Here is a 24,555-nt window from a genome sequence, read left to right on the forward strand (position 1 = left end):
ACAACGCGTATAGACTTGGTAAACACTCAGAAATGTTACTAACCCATCTAATAGCATATGAAACGTTGTTTGCTTTGATTGGACGATTTTATCATGGCACAACACTGCATAACGGACTATACATCTTAATAAAAGCTGTAACAGTAATACTGTCAAATTCTTTGTTTGAACAAGCAGCCCTAGTTAAGCTTATCACTGCCAAAAAGAGGCAACACATGGACGCCCTATCCCAAAACTGACCATTCATTAAAGAAGTAGGCTGTTAGACCAATAGGCAAGGGTGTCATTTATGATGGATAGGGGGTTACAACCCCATCCAATATTACAAAACAGGCCAAATAACTCCCCCAATAGCATACCATGATGATGAGAAAAATAATGTCATATAATAAAGATGGGGATTGCCCCCGTACCCCCCAGAGGGTTGCAGTTCTCTGGGTCTATGCATTTCAACCCACCACCTTTATTATATAAAGTACAGTTACACCCTTGTGACAGGACTTATTTAAGTCTGGACAATAATTACAAGCAGCATGGTGTAGTCTAATTATACATTCTACTCTCACTTGAAATATTCGAATGGCGTCAGTGATTGGTATTTTAAGATCTTTTGTTTAAAAAATAAATGGTCCTCATACATCGTCCATGACCTCTGTGCTATTTGAAAGGACTTCGATTTGGGAACTTTGAATTGGCTAAAAATAGAACTAAACAGTCACACCTATTATACAAATCATAAACTTCATGAGGTGCCCCCTTAACGAATGACAGGGGTACAATTAATTGTCTTGATACTAGTGTATATCTACTGATAGTGATGGCACTGGTGCAGCACAAGTGTTTGTGGAAATGTAGGCCTATAATCTAGGCACACAGCATTTCTGGCGTTTAACACGTTGCATGTCAGATTTAACAAAATGATGCATTGCACTTTTAAATGTGCAATTTCAATCGTATATATTTACATATGGAAATACAGTAAATCAAATGAGAGAATATGGTAAAATACGGGTTAAAATCGTTATTTAATGTTTCTTACGTTGGTCCTAACACTGCTGCGGGAACCACTGTGAGACATCACGGCTCGAGCTTGCTCACTGCAGACAGCGTGACGTCACCCCTGATCGGTCAGCTGGCACCTCCATCTATCCAGGGAGGGTCCTGATCGCTCCGCAGGCACGACATTGCTTGCCTGGTACAACCCGGTGAAGAGCATTGGTAGGCTACCAAAAACCCAATATAAATGATTTAGATGGAGAGCGGGATTGTCGGGGCGAGAATCGGCTGCATCACGGCGTGTCAGATTTATATTTATTTATTTTCCTTCCGATACTTCTCACTGTGGTGGGTGGAATCCATGGCTGCTGCTGAGCGGCAGGTGTATTGTTGAGAGCGTTTACTTTTGTGTTGGTATTTAATACAGTTGAAAGATGGGTCGAAACAAACCAAACCGATTTCATCAGGAAATGGATGCTGGCATCGGGAGGAAAGCGTTATCAGGGTGCGTATAGAGAGCGTTCAGCAAGGCTGCGGCGCCAGAGAAAGGAAGAGTACAGTCTTTGTACTTAACATCCATTTAAAAATAAAAGACGAAATGATTGCAGGGAACATATCGAACAAATATGCCCGTCTTCTCGGTTAAAGGTTCCAAGGGATGTCGATTGCGCCTCTATTCGTGTATCGTGTAGCTTAGTGCAATTGTAACAACAAGTATAGGCTACTGATACATTATTAAAAAATAAAGCGATAAAATATCTATATGAAAGTGGCTTGGATACAAGAGTAGTGACACCAGGACAGCCTATTTCTCCTCAGTGAGAGAGTGTCTTTATTCTCGTCAGTAAACTGCTGCATCTGGCAGCTATAACCAGGTACTGTTGCCAAAATGATGGAGCTTCAAATTGACGAGGTGGTATACCAGGACGACTATGGCTCCGTGTCGGTGATGTCGGAGCGTGTGTCGGGCCTGGCCAACAGCATTTATCGGGAGTTCGAGCGTCTTATCCGTAGCTACGACGAGGAGGTGGTGAAAGAGCTGATGCCATTGGTGGTGAATGTGCTGGAGAATCTTGATGCTGTGCTTACGGAGAACCAGGAGCACGAGGTGGAACTCGAACTGCTTAAGGAAGACAACGAGCAGCTGATCACCCAATACGAGCGCGAGAAGGCACTGCGCAAACAAGCTGAGGAGGTGCGGAGTTTATTCTTTTATACACTTTTGTAAACTATGTTTAATGTTCGTATTTTAGAGTGATGCGATGATGATGTTCATGTTGTACGTTAATTTAACATTTTCTTTTAACGTACTGTATTCATTTACGAGGTTGGTTATGTGTTAATGTGTTTTATACTGTATAAAACTCTGTACATGTTTATTATATAAACAATTCATATATTACTTCCCAGACATTTAAGAGTGTTATGCATTCAGATTAAAATGCTCATCTCGCATTTACATCTTTCTTTATTACAATTAATATAATACGCAATTAATTACTAACTTGTAATAAACTTAGGGTAAATGGCACCTGGTTCACCAGCCACACATCTGCATTTATATAAAGCTGACTATGCTGCAAGTCAGCCACATAATCAAAATTGACAGATAGTCTGATGGATATCAAGATCAGAGCTTACTGTAGTATTTTAGATTTGTCACATTATATGTCCAAGACCTCTTTGAGGAGGTAGGCTATACACTAGAGTTGTGCGAGGGCTTTCAATTCTAGCTAGATTTCTTTGATAGAAACTGAGATGATCTGTCTTATTTATACTGGCCTTGTCCATTTAAAAAGGGATACTGTGGTGTTTGCCTCTGCCTTTGGTGTCAGCTCTCTTCCCGACTAAGGGAAAATAGACGTATGTCCTTCAACCGGCTCCAAAAAAATAAATAAAATCAGTAACCAACTGTAATATTCCCCCTCTCAACAGAAGCCATAGGAAATGAGGAAACTGCTTTAGTATGGTGATAATGACACTGCTGTTGCAATAGGGATGTGAGGGTGTGACACTGTTTCATCCATTCCTTCCTTCTGTTGCTATGGGGAGCCCAGAGTAAACCTCTTTGTCGGAATTCACAGCTTTGGTCTCGCCTGTCACACAGAACAACTCAGCTAAACATGGTCGATAGGCTTGATGCCATCAGTTACTTTGATGAATATGCGTTACTGGAAAGTAATATTTCTGTCTGAAATTAAGCTTTACGAAAATTGAGTATCCAATGATCTTCTGCATAAAAATACTAATATAAAGAAGATTGTACAGAGATGTTTGTCTCAATATGGTGTTTGCTACTTGTTTGTTTTAAAAGTTGTGGTGATCCCAGTTAAATTTGCTTTGTCCATTAGAAAACTTTGCAGTGACTTTTTTGTTTCTTCTAATTTGGTTTGTGTGACAATGAAACTTGTTTTAAAAGTAAAAAAAAAAGAAGCCATTGGTCATCTTTGGTATATCAGAATATGAGGGATGGTTGGGAAATCTTCAGCAGCGAGCAAACGGCTTGTACACAGTCTGGCTCCTTTCTGTTCTTTGGTAAAAGGCGATCGTACCAAGCACAGGCAGTCACAGAGCTGCATAATGCAAGAGTGTGATGCTGATTCTCCTGCCACTCTAATGGTGATGGACACCAAAGATTTACAGGAAACCACAGTGTTCGCACTGACGCTATTGTGGTTCCAGTGTTGTGGTTATGGTTGTGTGCATTTCTGGCACAACAGATGCTCCAACCCAGAGCAAACTACAATGCAAGAGCAAAGATACCTTGGTGATGCATGAAAACCTGATTTATCTGTGCACGTCATTATTGTATTGTTATTCTTCTGCATATTTCCCTTGTAGCTTCAGAGGGTGTGACAGATTAACAGATCAGAAAGTGATATCTACATAAATATAATTGGTAATAGGCCTACTGCTTCATTTCATTTTTATGCTATCATGTTTTTTTGTCATTTTTAGTATAGGTGTAGTACAACAGCTTACATGGATTTGTCCTTTTGTGAGAATGTTGAATGCATATCTCTGCGGGGTTTAAGGCTCATGTAGAAGTAAAAACATTCACTGTAATGAGAAGACACTGTTACGACCCAGATCTAGGCCGGGTCTATTGAGTTCCTTCAGCCAATTATCCTACGAGACTGGCACATCACAGCTCTGTAGAAATAAATACACAAAAGTACCCAGTACACCGCAGGACATAACAACATACATACATTATTATATTGACGACCTTGGGCTTAACTTGATTGATGCTCAGTAAGAATGTGATATTATTCACTGAAAATTCACTGTATGACTGTTTGATTTTTGGTCATATTTGCCTTGCTATTATTAACCTTCTGATGTGCAATGGGGCCAAAAAAAAGCAGTGGGTTGTGTTAGGTAACAACTGTTTGCCGCCCTAGAAAGGTTTCGTATAGGATCTGTACTGAACTATAGTTCCATTAAAAATTGAAATAAACCAGTCAGGAATGCATTGCGTGCTTGTGGATAAAGGATATAATACATTGAAAACTTTATGTTTCACTCCCAGTCGTATGTGTCTCCGCTTTGTGTCCTAATGTGGAAAGGTTGTCCACAACAGCTTGTCCGTCAAATAGGATAGCACGTATAATATTCTGTTTCAGTCTTGGTCATTGTTTAATGTAAATTGTGCTTGTTGGAGTAGGCAAGCATTTGTATGTGTTTGATACAGTAGATAAATGGTTACAGGTTATTGGTTGGGTCCTACTAATAAAGCACAGGTTTTTAGTGTAGTAACCTCTGTGTGTGGAGACCTGATCATTTACAGTGCATTTCACATGCTGGATATTCACAACTGTTGCCTGTCACTTCCGGTCTGTTCAGGAATCCTGGGATTTCCTGCCAGTGTTATAAATAGCCCTAGGATTAAAAAAAGCAAGATATGCAGGAAAATCTGAATCCCATGTATGGACTTCCTCCTGTCCAGAGTGTATTAGCTTTAGAATTTGTAAGGAAATCTGGGCAAGGGTTATAGATCAAAAACCACCAATTTACTCATTTTGTGTTGTCCTCGTATTTGTATACAGAGTGGAAGTAGAGGTGCAGCTGCTTGTGGGTATGTGTAGAAGCACCCTCTATTCCTTGCCCTTTGAGAGTCTTTTTGCCCTAACAGGGTCATATAGCATCCAAAATGTACCACCATGATATTTGGAATTTTGTTCTGATTTTTACAACTTTTCATCGATATATTTACATGTGATATCCACAGATCTATAATGTATCCACAGTGAACCAAACTCTCAGTAAAGTTTGTTGACCGTGAAATGTATTTTATTCACCATCGATCAAACTCACAGCACAGTTTGTTGAATGTGAAATGTACTGAAGGATGTATACAGTTTGAATAGAGGGCTAGTTCTCAGAGTGACTATGCAGCTGGTGCCCTCACTCCAAGCCGTATACTGATAATACATGTCATATTCAACAAACTTTACTTTGATACTGTAAACATTCAACAAGATACTATGAAACTGATATTGTATATGTCCTTCACAGTAAGGTTTACTGAATGTGAAATGTATTATCAGTATATGGCTTGGACTGAGAGCACCAGCTGCATAGTCACTCTGGGAACTGGTCCTCTATTCAAATTGTATATGTCCTTCAATAAATATGCAAAATAACAGTATGTATATTACACTCTCAATACACTTCATTATGACACTCCACCCCAGTGTCACTTTCATTCTCAAAACTGTACAGTAGAGTAAACAGTGCATGACCAGTAATAAATACGATTAGACTAAGCCATAAGCCACCCTTCTTTTCTGTGTAATATTAAAGACTTGGTCTAAAAAACAGGATATGATGGGGGGTTGGGATCTGGCAGGGGGGTGTTCATGAGCGATCAATATTGCATTAGGAGAGCAGGAACTGTAACCAGACTCCCTGTCAGTAATTACCCATAAAGGCAACTGGGTCTGTTTTGAATGAGGCATATTTGATCTGAAATGAAGGGCAAAATTATGTGATATCTTTTTTCTCATTAAAAATAACTACTAAATGTTCGACACATTTTCTGGAATTTCTAGAAGTGCTACTCATTGCATTTTTAGTCTGGCATATCTGCTATTTTGTATTAATATATGTGCACTTCTCAGAATGTTCAATCCTGTCGTGCATTGTTTACAGTTGGCATTGGGTTTCATTTATTGCATACTCTTGTGGTTTGGCCTCACTATTCGGGTTTTACTGGTATAATACCGAAACAGTTGATAGCAAGTGGAGTCCTCCACAGCTGCAGGTACTTTTAAAGTCTTATTCTCGCTTACAAAGCTCCTTTTTGGAAAAGCGGCCTTTTTTCTGAAGAGAAATGAATTTACTCTGTCCTCTGGGTATCCCTGCAGCCATTGCGAACCTTGGCCTGCACCGAACGCTTTCAGAGGATTATGGCATTTCAGCAGTTTGAGGAGTTCCGCATTACAGTACTTTGCATTACAGCCAAAGCGGAAAAGGACCCCAGTGTACGAGCCATAAAACCAGCGGTTGATTCCACACTGCAGAAAGCGCTGTGCTGCAAGGGAGATGGCAGTCAGGGGAGAGGCTTATCCCAATGACAACAGCTGGGAGCCTGTAGCCACATGCTACATTTCAGGGAAGAGCTAATGCAGCAGTTACCCAGGGAACCATGGCTGACTTAAACCCACCCTTCCCCTGGTGTCTCACTGAAAGCTCGCTCCTGTTCACTGGGAGCTAAATGCAGAGCCCAGGCATGAGAATCGGATGTCTGAGTTAAAGGGGTTGGCCTGCGATCACAGCCTGCTGCTTTAAAAGGGAAGCCGCTTTGAAAGGCTCATAATGTGAACATCAAGTACATTCCAATAAATTTTAGAGGAACTTAGTTTACTTGTATTGCTTACTGTACCCATGTGTCCCTTTTTTAAATTATATTTACAGTAGTTATCTTGCTGCAATATTTTTTTTATAATTCAAATAATATGCACATTTTCATGTCTACACACAGCTCTTTCTGATGGGTGTACCAAAAAAGAGTGATAATTATTTTATACGGTGATAAATGATGCTGCTTGTTGCTGCAAGCCAGTTGCGTGTTGTGACTGTGAGTCTCTTGCGTTTCGCAGAAATTCATTGAGTTTGAGGATGCCTTGGAAGCGGAGAAGAAGGACCTGCAGACTCAGGTGGACAGCCTGGAACTCCAGAGCAAGCAGCTGGAGCTCAAGGCCAAAAACTATGCGGATCAGCGTGAGTGGGCAACCGAACTCTGCGGCTGAGCTGCGGCTCTGTGTGTCCAACGCCCCCGCGGTCACATGCTGCACTCTCCATACATGTGTTCCCAATCTATTTTTTTATAAAAGATGAGAATGATGTAGATCATGGATTGTAGTGCTGGCTGCTAGATTAGCATGTAAATAATATGAAATTGCACAAAGAATAATCTGGAAAGTGAAAGTAGCTGCGTCAGTTTGTTTATGGTGATAGATTCTGTAGTTTTGAGTTCCAGATTCTCAGTTTGTGTTCTTAACAGCACATGTTGTCTCTCTGCATTCCTATTTGATTTATTTTAGTAATATTTGTAATGAGGGGCTAAGCATAATCCTCTAACAATGGAGGCTATGTACTGTACTATAGCACTGCTATCCCTGTTATCAACCAGAGAGCAAGGAACACTAGCAGTGAGTATCTGGTGAGTCTATGGGGTCTGTGCTATTACAGTAACGCATATATATGACCTGGAGGGAGCAGGCGTCAGGCGCGGATTCAGTATGGCTTCCCCCATACAGCGGTTTCAGGAGCTGAGCGACGTGCTGCGGTTGAGCAGCTGTGCTGACCTCGGCCCTCCCGTGTCACGCAGGGCAGCTTAACTCTGCCTGCGCTATCCAGATGTCTGCCCTGCCACACTGGGCCAGGGAACCCGGGGGATAACGCGCGCCTTCATTAATCACTGCGGGATCATAATGCTCAGGTTTAGCGCACCCCAGCCCGTTTAGCTCATGTGAAGGCGAGCCTCTGGGTCGCGTAGAGCAGAGAGTGCTTAATCCGCTTCTCCTCTTCTCCTAGTATCGCGGCTGGAGGAGCGGGAATCCGACATGAAGAGGGAGTACAACGCTCTGCATCAGCGGCACACGGAGGTACCTCTGTCATGTCCGACCGCCCGCCAGGCGTGTCATGCTCTTAAAGACACGGCCCTTTTCAGTGACACCCGCTGGAGTGCTCATCGCTGAGCTGATGGGACTGGCGTTATCGCCACCCCTTTTTTTGTGATCAGTATTGTTACTAATTATCGATGAGACAGGGGTACAGGAATACAGAGGTGCAGGAGAAGAACAAAAAATATGAATAAAAATAATTTTCTCCGTAGTTCCCTTCACATACCTGGGGACACTTCCCTCCCATCCCTCCCTGTGGATCACAGAGAAATTACAAATATCTGTATATAAATAATTAAATGGAGACTTGAATTAGTTTAGTTAAAGTGTGCTCTGCTACTTCCCTGGACAGTATGGTCTTCTGTCTGGCGCCCTGGATTCGGGCTGTGGACAGCTTCATATAAATAATATCAAGAAACCTGTGAACACCACTGATTTAATTAAACTGTTCAAGTTTCAACTTGCTTGGCAATTTTGGGCAGGGGAGACACATAATTGTCCTTCGTATCAAGACTAAAATGAGTTCAGCATTTTTGCCTCATCATTTCATCCCCATGAAAAAACAAGTGAATTGGAATAAAATTAGAATGGGTGTGTTCATTTTATACAGTGATAAAGTTTATGGTTGTTTTAAAGTTTATGGTATCAATGCATGGATGAATGGTATGAAGATTTCAAATATTGCCTTTATTGCACAGTGTATTGTACGTTTAACAGGTATGTTTCGGCCATTTTTAATGTTATCTATTACACAAATATAAATGAAAACATGCAGTGGTAACACTGTACATAACGCATGCTGAAAAATCTGACTTGAGCGTGTGTGTCTCTCAGATGATTCAGACGTATGTGGAACACATTGAAAGGTCCAAGATGCAGCAGGTGGGGAGCCAATCAGAGGGCCCCGGCTGTGGAAGAAGGTAAGGCTTGCTTTTTACAATGGCACCTAAAGTACAGTAATGTGCACTGACTACAGCAAGGGAGACTCTCAAGGTTTGGTCGTCTGTCTCCAGTTGTTAAGCTTACTAGCTGCAGGCACGTTTCAGTCTGTCATATTTTAGGCTTGAGAACTGAAATACAGACATGCAGGCACATCAGGTTTGCTGGTGCTTTGAATATACAGATGAAAACCAAGTATTACTATAAACACTTGGTGTAGCAACCTTTAAGATGATAGTCACTAATAAATAGCTGCTTTCCCAGAAATCTTGAGAGTATAAATAATAAACTGTGATGCAGAATTTTGCTGGATGTGTAATGACAAGTCCTTCTCATAAAGAAGTTGTTTTACTGTAGTTGCTTCACCCCTCTCACAGACCCCCTTCCTCTAAGCATGCCCCTGCTACTTGGCAGAAGTAGGCCACATCCAGTCAATGACATGTAATTGTGTTTCACTCATTTATGAAATGGCTGAATTTAGTTCACTCTGTAGAAACCTTTGTCCTACTCAGAAAAATCGAAGAGGCTTTTGATGAGAGCGTTATACAAAATGTCTGACTGTTTCTGACTGCATTGTGGCTCACCTGATTATATGTGCACTTACCTGAGTCTACAGTATGTACATTTGTTTTGGTCCTTCTTGTTTTTTTGTGATAAGTTTATGACTTATTTCTGTGCTCTGAAAGAGCTCATAATTTAATGTTTGGTCTGGAGCTGGTGAAAGGCAGTCTCTCACACTGCTCTGCATGGCAGTGAAGGTCCCATACATCACTTCCCTGGGGAGCTTAACCTTGGGGACTCTGAACAGAGATGCACTGTGAATTTAAAGTGGGGCGTGTCTTCACAGCCCCCTGCTTTGTGGCTGTCTCTTACAGAGCAGAAGGCACTCATTTTACTAGACATTTTATTGCTGTCTTAGAGGTGGTGAATAATCTGTTTGTTTCCTCAATGAGTATAGTTTTCAACAAACTTTTCTAGTCTTGGTTTACCCATTAGAACACACTTTACTGGACTAAATAAAATAATAGATTACATATTTAATTACAAAGCCTCTCTTTCAGCTAGTGACAGGGTTGTCTACTCAGACTTAACTGAAGCTAGAGCTGAATGAGCTATATCTGAACAGGCATGAGGATCCGGTGCTTATTCATGATAGTGACTCAGCGAGGTCATGTGATATTGCACAGTGCAGCGTGATCATGCAGTGGGCGTCTCTCTGAGGAGTGGTGCTGCCTCAGCCTGTACGTGTGGCGTTCGCTCCCCTGTCCTGTCCGCACTGTGTGTGTGTGCATGCGCGCGTGTCTGTGTGCGCGTGCGTTTGTGTGTCTGTGAGAGATCTCTAATCTCCGTCTCTCTTGTTGTTTCGCTCTATGTGCACGTGCCGCTCTGTCTTGTGTGTCTGCAGTCAGCGTCACTCATGGAGGAAAAGGTATGCCTGAACTTTATCTGCGTCCCCCTCCCCCCGTCCTCACGCTCTCCTGTTTCCTCCACTGGTCATGTGACTTCAGTACTTAAGACCTGACTGTTCTGTGGCCTTCCCAGACCACATTGCCCTTTGGAGTTTTATATTTTGCTGAGTTTTAGTCCTTTACATCAGTGAGTCAGCATCAGTTCTCCAATGGGATTTATTGACAGCTGAGCGCATTGCTACAGTCAATTCTACCTCTAAGATGGTTTCCTCCTTCATTGCTTATGGCGCTATTGATTGTGCGGAAAATATCTTTTTGACCTTTTTCTCTCCCATCCCGTTTGTCCTACACTGTAATGTTGTTTGAGTGCTTGTGTGCTCAGCTATTCAGTGCTGGTAGCAAAATAGATGTCCATGTAGTGCATGTGACTGCTTTCACACTTTGTTAGCTTTACACTGCTCTGTGCTGTCTGGGTGACTCAGAGTCTGTTATATGGAAGTGAAAGTCTGTGAGTCCTGGATTCTCCCATAGAGGAGCTCTGCAGTCACTGCAGCCTGCATTCTGGCACATTCTCTGAAGCATCCCCCCTCCCCCTCCTCTCTGTCTGCAGCAAGACGGAGCGACCGCCATCTCTCAGCCTCTTCCCCAGCATGGAGGGGATGGTACGTGGGTGTCAGGGGGGGGCTAGGATGACGCCCGGGTCTGACGTCTGGCAGGCCGGCGAGCTCAGCCACCTGCGATCCATCTCCAGCTACAAGGTGTGACGGAAGCGCCGACTCCGCCCGTCAGGCTGGGGGAGGAGGCCACACTCATCCTGTCAGACCACATCCAGCCAGCGTCAACGCCCCACGTGCGCCTGCTTGCGTCTGTGACCGGGGGTGCCTACTGCTGCCCCCTGTGTACACTCTCAGAAGAAAGGGTTCTAAAAGGTTCCTCTGTGTCTCCATAGAGGAACCCTGTTTCGTTCAAGGGTTCTTTGTCGAGAAAAATGATCTTGGAGCATTCACACTTCACACCTACCATAGAGGGTTCCATAAAGGGTTCCCCTGAAGACAAGCCAAAGAGCCCTTTCAGAACACTTTTTATAAGAATGTAGGTGGTTGGTGGAAAACACCTGACTGGTCAGCCCCATGTCATTTAATGAGAAGCATCCTCAGTGAAAAACACAGCACATCAACTCAAAATTTTAAATGAATTAACCTAATGCATTTCAATAAAATACAATCTGGTTTCATAGAGCATTTATTATAGATACTTGGATCTTGTATATATGATTGGACAATTATAAAATTAGCAAGTAATTATCAGTGGTTAACAACAATAAGGCACTGCCAGGTTTTGTTATGACTCAAGCAAGTCATTGGGGTCCATACTGTAATGTCTGTGTTATTTTTGTTTACATTTTCTCTGGTGAAATCATATTTTTAATTGTCCATTACTTTTCGTTGTGTCCTTAAAGGTCGTTGTGAATTCTTTGTTGATTTGACCCAGTGGTTGTTTATAAAATGGAGCTCACTAGTCGGGTTTTGTTCTTCTTGGCTCCTGCTATAAATAGACAACAACAGTGCCTAGTTTTAGATGGTAATGGGTAGGTGCATCAGTACAGGCCAGTCACTGAAGCCTTGACACTTAACCCATGTATATACGAAGTATATGAAAGTTTGCTGCAGAAAGGATAGGGAAGAATATATGTCTCATAGAGGACCGTGAAGATAATCTAAATATTCAAAGATGTACCAATATACTTTTTTGTTGGGCTACTATTAAGTGGTAGTGGTTGTCTTAATAGTTGTTGAAAACAGGACTACAGGGAAGAACTGCTAGTGCATTGGTGTACTTCATGACTCCATGATTTGTGAACTTGTGCAGTGCGTCAGCCCCGTTCTTGAATAGCTTATCCTTAAAGCGCATCATGTTTACTGACAGTCCAATTCATAAAACCTATTATATGTGTACCATCTCCTATACTGAGGATATAGAGAAGCCAATTACCTCCTCTGTGTCAATGATACCTCTCCCAAACCAGCTTACCTTTTTTTCTTCTGAGCAAATTAAGTAGTGTTATACACAGGAAGTGTATATTCCTCTCTACTATTGAGGCCTGTCTGTTATGTATAGTATGTGTGGCCTATACATTACTTCCTTGATATGAGGTATTGCCTATCATGTTATGACTATGCTAGCCCATCATAACAAATGGCTTGTTTTGGGAGTAATTCATAGTTTGTGGCGGGAGAGATGAACAGCGTAGCTTTATTGCGTTTGACGCTTTTAACGTTGAGTTGTTTATACATCGTGCTTGCCCCTTGCTTTGCTTCACTGACTTCGGCACTGTCAGGGAAGCCTAGTGTTATACTTCTCCACTTGTCCTCTGCGGTGTATTGATTGAAATAGTGTCCTTTTCCGTCGGCTGCCCCCCACTCAGACAAACTGAGCGGCAGCCTGCGGGGGGCTGTACCGTGATGCCCAGGGGTCAGAGCTTGATTTGCTCTTTAGACTATAATGAAGGAAGATCTATATATTTCAGTGACCTGAATCAGCATTTCCTGATTTATTGAAGCTTACAGTTGTGGTTCCATGCAAATGTGCAAAATACAAACACGAAAATCTATTCTTGGAAGTAGCAGGACGCTAAGAGGAGGCATATTTATAGTTTGTCAGTGGCCAGCTTTCAACAGTGTTAGCATTGAAAAACAAATTTTATTCAGAACCCAAGTCTCTTCAAACGAAGCATGTCACACTTCAATTGCTGCCTTGGGATATATTTTTAGAATATAATTTTATAACTTTGACTGAAACCAATACTACCTGTTTTTAATTATATTAACTTTGTACATAATGCAATAATTAAAGTGAGCATGCAGCTGGTATTTACCCCTAGCCCATGTTTTTCCAGGGTGATCTCTCCCGCCCTGTACAGTTGAGAATGTTTGTTTCCGCATCACATTCAATTAGCCTGCACAGGGGAGATTAGTGATGCAGTAACACTGGCACAAAAGGCTCAGAGATGAAGCTGTCTTCAGGACCAAAGCAATCTAAAGGACATCATCCTCTTGACTGACACTCGCATGAATCATGCGTTTCTAACTGCCGATTGCAAGTCACTGTATCTATGGCAACACCAGACTACCCAGTAGGTGTGCAAGAACGGGGAGTGCAATTCCAGTACAGTAAAAATAATTAGAGAAGATTGTTTGATTGCTGTAAATCGTGAAATTGCACCAGTTAATAATTTATTACATTTATTTAATGGATAATGGTAATAACCACTGGAAATATAGCACGCAATCAGTACCTTACTGTGAGCAAATGTACTAGCTACTCTGGCAGACAAATGCATGGCATATCAACTCACTGCAGGTAGTAATTTATTTAAGATAAAAAGATAACTAACTACATAAAAAGTTTACTCTCGTAGCTTCCTACCTTCCAGCACGCTGATTGCTTTCTTGATGTGTATCATACTGTATTCATTTGCATTTTTTTTTGCAATATTTGATGTGCTTCCTGTGTTGTATATTACCTCACATATAAATATTTCCATATATCACTGTTTTCGTGTGAATACAACAATGGCTATCTTTCATAGACTAGGCCTCTTTATGATACTCACAATAAGAAACAGAAGAAAGAGGTTGTGATTTTGAGATGGGTGTCAAGGAGTGAAATTATAGCTGCATGTTGCTGTGTAGAGGAAAGGCTTTAGTGTAGATGTGCTTGGCTTTATCGGTGGGAGTGAGATAAGGAGTACACCAGAGCTGCAGTTTATTTATGTGCACAGTGATGACTACGTGTACTCAAGGCAGTAGCCTTTTTTGTGAATTTCTTTTAAGAAGCATATTACAGAGAGTAAGATAGAAGAGTAAGAGTGAATACATTTGTTTTGTTTTCTGTGAAAAGCTGGTTGTTTAGTGTTTTAAGCTGGGATAATCCTGTTCACAGAGACAAAGGATTTGTGAAGAAATAAAATGCATAAATGATAGTCTGTCATATAGTGGGGAGGGAAAGGGCAACTCTGACACATTGATTACATTGAAATAGAGTGTCTTAAGCTGCCACTGTGTATAAACCCAGCTTGACTTTGTTGTTGTAGGTCACAGCTGGAAGAGGCCTTGTAGTGCCTGTAATGTAATGAACAGTGAAAACAGCAGTCAGGTGTCTGCAGTCAGGTGTCTCTAGACCAGACTAGGACTGGAGAAAATGCCTTCCTTTGGGTTAGGGTCTACGCTAACTTCTCTGCTTGTTTCTTGGGGTCCTTCTCCTCCTCGCTTGCGGCTGGCTGGCCCTCATACCCACAGGAGGATGAATCTGAATCGGGCCAGTCCTCGGTGGCGGCCACGCCCAGCAGCACGGGCACCAAGTCCAACACGCCCACCTCCTCCGTGCCCTCGGCCACTGTCACGCCGCTCAACGAGTGCTTCCATTCCATGTCCGAGTTCGAGGCGGTGCGCAGCAACAACCGGAGGAAGGGTGCCAAACATCTCAGCAGGAACATGGAGGTGCAGGTCTCCCAGGAGACCAGGAACGTCAGCATTGGTGAGGTTCCTGGGTGAACCCCCCGTCCCCTGTCCTCGACACACCAGCAGTAAATTTCAGGGTGTTATGCTCGGTCTGCACGTGCCCTTTTCTGCTAACTGTAGTTCCGTTTGATTAGGTTACTGAGACAGTGAGTAATGAGAGAGTCTCTGGTATTGCTGTCAGGACATAGGTGGGCGGAGCGAGGTCCAGCCCTTGGAGTGTGTGATGTGTGGATTAGGGGAAGCGAGGTCTAGCCCTTGGAGTGTGTGATGTGTGGATTAGGGGAAGTGAGGTCTAGCCCTTGGAGTGTGTGATGTGTGGATTAGGGAAAGTGAGGTCTAGCCCTTGGAGTGTGTGATGTGTGGATTAGGGGAAGTGAGGTCTAGCCCTTGGAGTGTGTGATGTGTGGATTAGGGGAAGTGAGGTCTAGCCCTTGGAGTGTGTGATGTGTGGATTAGGGGAAGTGAGGTCTAGCCCTTGGAGTGTGTGATGTGTGGATTAGGGGAAGTGAGGTCCAGCCCTTGTAGTGTGTGATGTGTGGATTAGGGGTAGTGAAGTCCAGCCCTTGTAGTGTGTGATGTATGGTATCTCCTCACAGGGATGGGCAGTAGTGATGAATGGTCAGAGTTCCAGGAGATCATTGACTCCACGCCAGAGTTGGACATGTGTGTGGACCCTCGCCTCTATGGAGGGGGAAACAGGTACAGTGGGTTTCTGTGACAAATCACACATAACTCTCCTTTCATTGCTTCAAACATTTCCCTCATTGTATTATTTGTATCAATCACACAGGTTACATAGCTGAAGTGAGAAATGTTTAATTATTGTTACTTTTTCCTCATCTTCAGCCCCACGCAAGGGATTGTCAATGAGGCCTTTGGCATCAACACGGACTCCCTGTACCATGAGATCAAGGACGCCAAGTCTGACATTATAGGGGATGTTGATGCTGGGGCAGAGCTGCTTGGTATGTAACGTGCCTTGTGCACCCTGTTGCTGATGGAAGTGATCCTATTGTAGTTAGGCTTGCGCTAAATAATGCATAGGCTTCCGGTGCAGTGGAAACGTCTGAAGGTCTACCGTTTTCTAAGTGCTTAGCAGCACAGCGTATGTAGACAGGACTTGGGGAACCGTCACGGTCAAAATTCAAACTCTCCTGATCCTAATCCTCTCCAGTCCACCTGCTACCTACCCTGCAGCACCCTTCACTTCATTAAAGCAGAAAATAGCTTTTTTTTGTTGTCGCTTTTTTGTTTAATGTTTGACGCACCGCATAAAGAGAGCGCAGCCGATTTATGGTATGGCTGTGAGCCCGTGTCAAACTCCTGAATGAAGAGCCCGCATGCGAGATCCCCTGCACGGCACTGTTTTTGCACCGGTCGCCTGAGCTCGCCCATCGTTCCCAGCAAAGGCTCCTGGGAAATCATGGCTCCGCCGCTGCGGTTTCCTTGCCCATCAATGTGTTTGCTGGTTTGTTCACTTTGGAGATTTTTTGGTTTATTTTATCCCCTCCTAGTGACTGATTGACCCTCTCTCTATGCTTCCTCTCCCTCCCTGGAATGTGCGCCTGCCGGACACGCCCATAGGGGAGTTCTCAGGTGTGTATCTGCCCACCGGATTGGTTGGTATTTATTCTCTCATGCTCCTCCCCCAAAATTTTTCTCCAATCACAGTTGAGCTTATGCGGTCTTTTTTCATCCTCAAACCTCCACAGCAGCATTTTTCTACTACAAAGTTTCCTGGCTCTTTAGAACAGAATGATGCTCTACACTTAAGCCTGACAACACAAGGCTAATTCTGCCTGAACCACTAGTGGAATCAACAGTAGCCTTTATTAAAATGAGGCTGAGTTGTAGGATTTTATTTAATAAATGTGTTCAGTTGATATTTTATTCAGTGTGTACGTGTTTTTCTGTGGAGAACAGATTAGCCACAGAGACTATAAAAATAATAATTGATATTAATTATATGTTTGTGATTGACAGATCTATAGTTAAAAATGCTGATCGCCTTATTTTAGCCTACAGCTTTTTGTCTTCTTTTTACCTTAGTCCCTGAAAAAACCTGCAGTGCAGTAATAATGGAATGTTATGTAAAAACAATATAAAAGAAAGCAAAAGTTGTTATATTTGGCTTTTTATTGTCATCTGTTATTGTTTTAAACTCTTTGAAACATTTGTCCTGGTTTTCTTTGTTTCGCCTAGCTACTGTTAATAGTTTAAACAAACCATTATTATAGCCAATTAGATTCAATCATTTCAAGTACATACTCAAGCCCCCCCCCAATAATTGCAGGTGTTGCTTGCTGGAAAACGTCTTGCGTACATAGATAGTTGCTTTTTCGTTCTCTCTTCTGATAGCTAGATTTTTAAAATGCTTATTGGCCTCTCTTTTTCTCTTTATCTCTCACATCCCCTTTCCCCCCTTTTGTTCTATCTAATGCCTTTCCCCTTGCTGGATTTCACACTTAGTGCCTGACGATTTCTTCGGTAAGGCGCTATGGCCTTATGTCCTTTCCCAGCATCCATCCATTTCCGTCCGCACAATTCCACTGCTTCCTCTGCTTTTTCTACTCCTTCCTGTTTGCGTGGTGCATGCATGCGTGCGTGTGTGTGGGCTGCCTTCTCTGTCGTGTCTGAGCTTGGGTGGAGTAATATTTTTGAAAATGAAACATCTTTTTTTGTTCTCATCCATGTTGTTGGGTGATATCTCTTACTCCCTGATCTGTACCGTCTCATCAATGAAGGTGTATCAGATCTGTAGCTTTAGCAGTGTTATAACTGTAGCAGCTGCCTTTTAAGGTTCCTTTTAAGGAGCCTCAGTTTGGCACAAAGCTATGCTTGCACTGTTTGCATTTCTCGCTGAGGGTTTGTGCCTGGTTTCCCAGCATGCATTTCAGCTGAACAGGACTGAGAGGAGGGATGGAAAAACAGTCTGTTTGGGACTGTATTTAGTACCGCTAATTCATTCTGATTCACAAAAGAAGGTAATTAGAGACCTCAGGAATGCATTGTTCCTTTCCAGATAGTCTTTTCAAATTGGATAATGTGGCTGGGCGTAATGGGAGTGTTTCACTGTATGGAACACAAGTGAAAAAAGAGCAGTTGACAAACTGTTAAAAGCAAAGTGAACCCTTTTTTGTCTTTTTACATGGAACTGTAGCATTATATGCTACTCAATATGTCTGTCTCTCAAGAAATTAAACAAATTGGTTAAAATACTTTACTCAGAACAAGTGAAATACAATGAAACCCCATTTCATCCTCAGGCAAGTACTTGCCTAGAGTTAGAGCACAAAACTTGCATTTCAGAACTTTGTATTTCTGTGAATTCAGTTGGCTTATAAAGTGACATCTTAACTGGACAACAAAATGAATACCTGAATTGCAGTGAAATAACCCATGTGCTGTCATAATACGAATAGCTGAGAGTACATGGTCCTCTGTCTCTGAGCTAATGTACATTTGCATTAGTGTAAGTCTTTACATTTTCAGATGATGCAGTTGTTTAGCACAAAAAAGCAGCAGCCTCTTGCTGAAGAGTTGAATCCAGCCGATCTGACGTACAACAATGCATCAAAATACTGACACAATTTACATTCTGCAGCCAGAGCATTCAGCTATACAGAAATGTTCTATGTTTGACAAAACAGTTATCTACTGGCCCGTGTACACTATATGCCAAAGGTATCTGGACACCCCTTGGTCTGGGGCTGTTTTTCATGGTTTGGGCTGGGTCCCGTAAGTTTCAGTGAAGACAAATCTTAATGCTAGAGCATACAATCTTCCCCGAAAGTTTTGGGAAGGCCCTTTCCTGTTTCAGCATGAAAATGCCCCCGAAGCACACAGCAAGGTCCATATAGAAATGAGTTTGTCGACAATGGTGTGGAAGAACTTGACTGATCTCAACCCCATCCAATACCTTTGGGATCAATTGGAAAGCCAACTGTAAGCCAGGTGTAATCGCCTAATCAGTGCCCGACCCCACGTATGGCGGAATGGAAGCACATCCCTGCAGCAATACTCCAACATCTAGTATAAAGCCTTCCCAGAAGAGTGGAGGTTGTTAAAGCAGGAAAGAGTGGACCAACTCTATATTAAAGCCCATAATTGTGTATGAAATGCTGGATGTCAGGTGGCCACATACTTTTGGCCATATAGTGTATGTCCTGTGAAAAGATTGCTGTTTAAGATTGCAACTGCTTCTCTGGCCCTTCTGCCTCCATATTGGGAAATAAAGTTCTGAAAAAAGTTCTGAGATTCACTGCTGAAGGCACTCAGTGAGTTAGTGAGTAGATATTGGACATAGTTTAGTTTTTGGAGCTTCAGTTGCGTTTGAGCAGTTGGGTCTGAGTCTGATTTCATATATACATACATACATACATACACACATACATACAGCTTCATGTATGAGACCAGTGTGTAACTATATGTAAGAATACTCGTGTTATGTCGCCAACATTTTAATGCAAATCTGTCAGATGTTTGTTTTTTTCCTTCTCTCTTACTTTCTCTGCAATCATTATTTTGTTTTCATTTTTCCTTCTCTTTGATTACAGATGACATTCTGTGCTCTCACTTTGCCTGTACACTTTGCTGGATGGCAGTTATTCCCATGTTGTTAAAGTCTAGAAAACAAGATTTGGAGGTTGTGATACTGTTGTTGTACAATCTCTATGAATAGTGTCTTTGTAGTAGCAGTTTGCTCAGAACTCACTACACTGTTCAGAATGACAGGATGTGACAGGGAAGCATAACCAGGCCCAGGGACTATGAGTGTGTACTAATGATACCTTAATGACACCTTTATTTCAGGAATGGGGAAGGAAGTGGAGAACCTCCTCACAGAGAACAAACAGCTCCTGGAGACTAAGTAAGACACAAAACCAGTCGGGAGAGTGAGAATCTTTCTCCTCGTAGAGCTGGAAACTTCCTGGGTCACTGTTACCCCTCCCTGAATCTTGTGTCGGGGGTTCCCTCACCTCCACAGGAATGCCTTGAACATTGTGAAGAATGACCTGATTGCCAAGGTGGACGAGCTGTCTGGCGAACAGGAGGTCTTAAGAGAGGAGCTGGAGGCTGTGAAACAGTCCAAGGCCAAGGTGGACGCTAGGGTCAAAGAGCTGGAGGAGGAGCTCAAGAGGTGATGGACAGGAAGAGGGTGTGGCCATGACCAACTCTCCTCTCTGCATTAAAAGCGTTTTGTATGACTTCCACATCCGCCCTCCAAGCCTGTCATCACTGACACTCATCTTCCCTCCTCCCCCCTGCAGACTCAAAGCAGAGGCCCTGGGAGCAACACAGGACTCTAAGGAGGAAGGAGGCGATGATGTAAGCCGAAGAAATGCACACTCAGTTACACCCTTACTGTAACCCCTATGGTTCCCTATATGACACTGCCAGTTCATGACTATCATCCCACAACTTTGATTCATAGTAGTAATATTCCATATTCTGGGTTCTTTAGTACATTACATTACATTTATATAGACACCTTTATCCAAAGCGACGTACAATAAGTGCATACCGAAGGTCATTGGAACAACTACAAAACACGGGTCCGATAAGGTACAATACTCATTATGTAACAGTTATTCATAGCCATGAACACATTAAGTCCAATTCACACAATAAGCATAGGATTGGTCAGAGAGTAATGTTAAGTCAAACTAGGAGGCATGACAGCAAGCTACAACATGAAGATAATGATAAGTGCTATATATTTCACCGCTGTCTCAGTAACGATGTCCAATGTGCCGGGCCCTGTGTGTGTGGCAGTACTCGTCTCCGCTCCAGGACGATGTGCCGATGGCCCAGCGGCGACGCTTCACGCGGGTGGAGATGGCCCGCGTCCTGATGGAGCGAAACCAGTACAAGGAGAGGCTGATGGAGCTGCAGGAGGCTGTGCGGTGGACCGAGATGATCCGGTGAGCCTCTTTTCCATTTGGTCGCCTTGACATCTCCAAGAGATGGGTCTGTGTCAGTGCGAGGGGTCCTGCTGGTGTGCAGTGAGCAGTGTTCTGAGAGTGGTGTGGAGGAATGCCAGTATTGTTGGTGTGCAGTGAGCAGTGTTCTGGCAGTATTATTGGTGTGCAGTGAGCAGTGTTCTGACAGTGGTGCGGAGGAATGCCAGTATTGTTGGTGTGCAGTGAGCAGTGTTCTGGCAGTATTATTGGTGTGCAGTGAGCAGTGTTCTGACAGTGGTGCGGAGGAATGTGTTTTCATATGCTGTTCATCTCCCCTCTCAGAGCATCCAGAGAGAGTCCCCAGATACAAGAGAAGAAGAAATCCACCATCTGGCAGTTGTGAGTGTCCACAATCAAACCGTTGCTTTTTATTACAAATGTAAGATCTCCATCAGGAGCACAGGGTTTTGTCTGAAGGGTGGCCTTTTTATTTTCAATGCATGTTACTCGTCACACACAGTAACATATCGAGGAGCTTGTGGTGACTAGATTTAGATGTCAGAGGTGGCAAGTAAAGCTTTATTAGGCGCACTGAGCGCGTCGCGGTCCTCTCCTCCCCTCAGCTTCGCGCGGCTCTTCAGTACGTCCGCCAGCCCGCCGCCGGCCAAGCGGCCCTACACCAGCGTCAACATCCACTACAAGTCCCCCTCGCCGGCCGGCTTCTCCCAGCGCCGCAGCCACACCATGTGCCAGATCTCCACCTCCAACCGCACGCTGGAGTTCTTCCCCGAAGAGTGCGTAGCCCCGCCCTCTCCCCTGCCTCTGTCTGTCTGTCTGTCTGTAGGTCCTGCATGCCTTTCCTCTCATGGGACAAACACAGTTGCCCGTTACAGACGAAACACGAGAACGAGTTCACTTCTGTACATGCAAAATGATAATTATCCAATACAAAATTCATGTAATGCAACATGTAATTGAAACACATTCAGTTATTTAATCTCATAGCATTCACAGTGGTAAATATCCTGGGTAGTCACAGGCACACACCACTGACACACACGTGTTCTGTAGACCTATGTACATATGAGCATGATACATATCCAGCCTGTTCACATGCGTACGGCACTGAAAATGCGCACTTCTTCTGTATGGGCGAAGTGTCTCATCTTTTTGAAAGTCATCTTTGGTTCTGTCTTCCATTTTGGAGGGGTTCTCCGCTGTTCTCCTGTGAAGATGTGAGACTGAGCGGCAGAACCTCCCGTTCACATTGTTTTCACTCATAAGTTGTTCATTCATAACTCATGTTCTTGTTCATTTCCTCCAGTATGAATCCGCATGCCCAGGAAGAGACTCCTGAACCAGTCAGTCCAGTGCCAATAACTTATGGCAAGGGTTTGCCTGTATTTCTCAGGGTTAGCACACTTAAACAGAACCAGATCCCTCAGTGAATAGCATCATTATAATGCCTGAGTATCTTTTATGTCTATTAGCTCTTATTCTGATAATGATGTATAGTTATCACAATTCCTGTCTATAACAATATCTGTGACTCCAACCTTTTTTGTTACTCTTGTGTAGTAGTAGTATTTGGGACATCACCTGAAGCTGAATGTCTGTTTTTCAGTGTTTATAGTTGAAATACCCTGCTGTGGTGTCATATATTGTAGCAATGTTTATATAATGTTTACAGGTAATACTCCACCATGGTTCCCTGTTATAAGGCCTCTGTTGTCGTGTCTGTACCACTTGCAGTAGTGTTGTATAGTAGTGTAGTGTTACAGTTAACCCCTGTGGTACCATAGAGTATGGATCCTATTGCATTGCTACAGTTAGAGTGCTCCACACAGTGGTACTATAGAGGGTCGTATTGTAGTATTACAATTACAATACTGAACTATGGTGCCAAAGTGTAAGGGCCATATTGTACTATTACAGTTAGAATGCTCCACTGTGGTACCATAGAGTAAGGATCTTATTGCAGTATTACGGTTAGAATACCTTATTGTGGTACCATAGTGTAAGGGTTTTATTGTGGTATTACAGTTAGAACACTGAGCTGTGGAACCATAGGGTAAGGATCCTATTATAGCATTCCAGTTAGAGCAATGTACACTGGTACCATAGTGCAAGAGTAATGTTGTAGTATTACAGTTAGAATACTGCACTGTGGTACCATCGGCTAAGGGTGTTATTGTAGTATTATGGTTAGCATACTGCACTGCTGTGTGGTATAAGGTATAAGTTGGCTGCCTTTCAGTTATGTTCAGATAAGCTCCTCTCTTGGAAAAACAATGCCCATTCATGGCCTCGCTGTTAGAGATAAAATGATTGGTGCCTGCTATTGACCTGGCTAACAAAGGGTTGCTCTTCCTCCATTTTTCCTTTGGTGTTTATAGTTTTATCTCCCTGGTGTTTCTTTGTTGTTATGTACATCACGGTTGCTATGCAAGACCCTTTTGTGTACAGTGTCCATGCAGGCCAGACGTCACGTCACATGTAATATTCACTAAAATTGATACCGATCTACCCTGGAAATGTTACATTTTCACAATGTTATAAAATTCACTGCACTTGCAGCGTACTCATTTAATTAATGGGCATAACTGTCAGCCATTAACAATTAAATAGTAGTGTGTGTATTATTGTACACATTCCTGTATTTTCAACCAGCTAAAAGATTCTTTGATATTGAAATACATTCACTTCCTCATTAATTCTTTCATTAATCCAAAAGGGATTTGTCTGGCTTTCCTTCTGAAGCAATTGGAATTCAGTGAGCCACGTTTCAAGGTCTGAGTTCTGTCTGTCCTCCGATACAGTGCACACAATGTCAGATGAAACCTCACTGAGTGATTAACACACCCTGAGCAGACAGATTTGAGGCTTTGTGGGATGTGAAGGTTGCGTGTTCAGTGTGGTCTGCATGGCGGCTGCCCGTGTTGCATGTTCAGTGTCGCGTGTGGAGCCGAACGCTGGCGTGCCGCTCTCCCTCCTGACGCTCCCTCCTCTCTCCCCGCCTGTAGACTGGCCAGTAACGGTGTCGCGTCTCTCCTCAGCGAAGGCGCGCTGTCGGTCCGGCGGGAGCAGCGGCGCGAGCAGTACCGCCAGGTCCGCGAGCACATGCTCAGGGACGACGGGCTCGTGCAGGCGTGCGGCTGGAGCGTGCCGCCTCGCTTCAAACAGGTACTCCCGCGGGCCCCCCCGCCCCCCGCCAGCCCGTGGCCACCCAGCGCTAAACGGCCGAAACGCCTCTCCTGCCATTTCTTCCTCGCACCGTCCGCGGTTCTGCGAGGAACGCCGTTTCCTCCAGAGAACAGAACTTCAGTGAAGATAGATTTTTTGGTTTTCTTTGGGGCTTTAAGTTATATTCTCTACGTTCTCTCTATTATGTTCACACGTTACCACAAGCAAGTATAGAGTAAAGCCTGAACAAACATAGTTACTATAAGTTAGTTTGTATTCTGTTGCAAAGTTAATGTGTCAGTTCTGTAAGACCCAAAATGGCGTCTGACTGACTTCAGGGCTTCAGTTTCTTGCCACAGTGCAGCGATCATTCATGGTTTTTGTTTTCTGAGATGTACGGACGCTGGGAGGTGTGATATTTTCAGTGGGGTAAGAAGGTGATAATTAGGGAGATTCGTACCAGTCAGGCTGGTTT

At 43.3% G+C, this 24,555-nt stretch overlaps 1 protein-coding gene across 16 annotated transcripts in view; it reads left to right on the plus strand.

Annotated features, from left to right (window-relative positions):
* Nucleotides 1-1,109: 1,109 nt before the first annotated feature.
* The window catches only part of LOC118221015 (C-Jun-amino-terminal kinase-interacting protein 3-like), a 33,247-nt gene continuing 9,801 nt past the window's right edge, over nt 1,110-24,555 (plus strand). For 3 of the 16 annotated variants that reach the window (XM_035405565.1, XM_035405578.1, XM_035405579.1), the window contains exons 1-16: nt 1,110-2,191; nt 7,101-7,221; nt 8,038-8,108; nt 8,961-9,046; nt 10,471-10,494; nt 11,085-11,232; nt 14,773-15,010; nt 15,591-15,693; nt 15,841-15,959; nt 19,807-19,864; nt 19,982-20,134; nt 20,265-20,322; nt 20,770-20,918; nt 21,240-21,296; nt 21,521-21,691; nt 23,921-24,080. In XM_035405565.1, the coding sequence (XP_035261456.1) occupies nt 1,886-2,191; nt 7,101-7,221; nt 8,038-8,108; nt 8,961-9,046; nt 10,471-10,494; nt 11,085-11,232; nt 14,773-15,010; nt 15,591-15,693; nt 15,841-15,959; nt 19,807-19,864; nt 19,982-20,134; nt 20,265-20,322; nt 20,770-20,918; nt 21,240-21,296; nt 21,521-21,691; nt 23,921-24,080 (2,022 nt within the window). In that variant the 5' untranslated portion in view covers nt 1,110-1,885. Of the gene's footprint in view, nt 2,192-7,100; nt 7,222-8,037; nt 8,109-8,960; nt 9,047-10,470; nt 10,495-11,084; nt 11,233-14,772; nt 15,011-15,590; nt 15,694-15,840; nt 15,960-16,578; nt 16,591-17,463; nt 17,482-19,806; nt 19,865-19,981; nt 20,135-20,264; nt 20,323-20,769; nt 20,919-21,239; nt 21,297-21,520; nt 21,692-23,920; nt 24,081-24,555 lie in introns of all 16 variants that reach the window. The other 13 variants (XM_035405566.1, XM_035405569.1, XM_035405567.1 and 10 more) reach the window with 11 other exon arrangements.

The sequence above is a fragment of the Anguilla anguilla genome, chromosome 2 (genome assembly GCF_013347855.1).
Source record: "Anguilla anguilla isolate fAngAng1 chromosome 2, fAngAng1.pri, whole genome shotgun sequence".
Taxonomy (NCBI): Eukaryota; Metazoa; Chordata; class Actinopteri; order Anguilliformes; family Anguillidae; genus Anguilla; species Anguilla anguilla.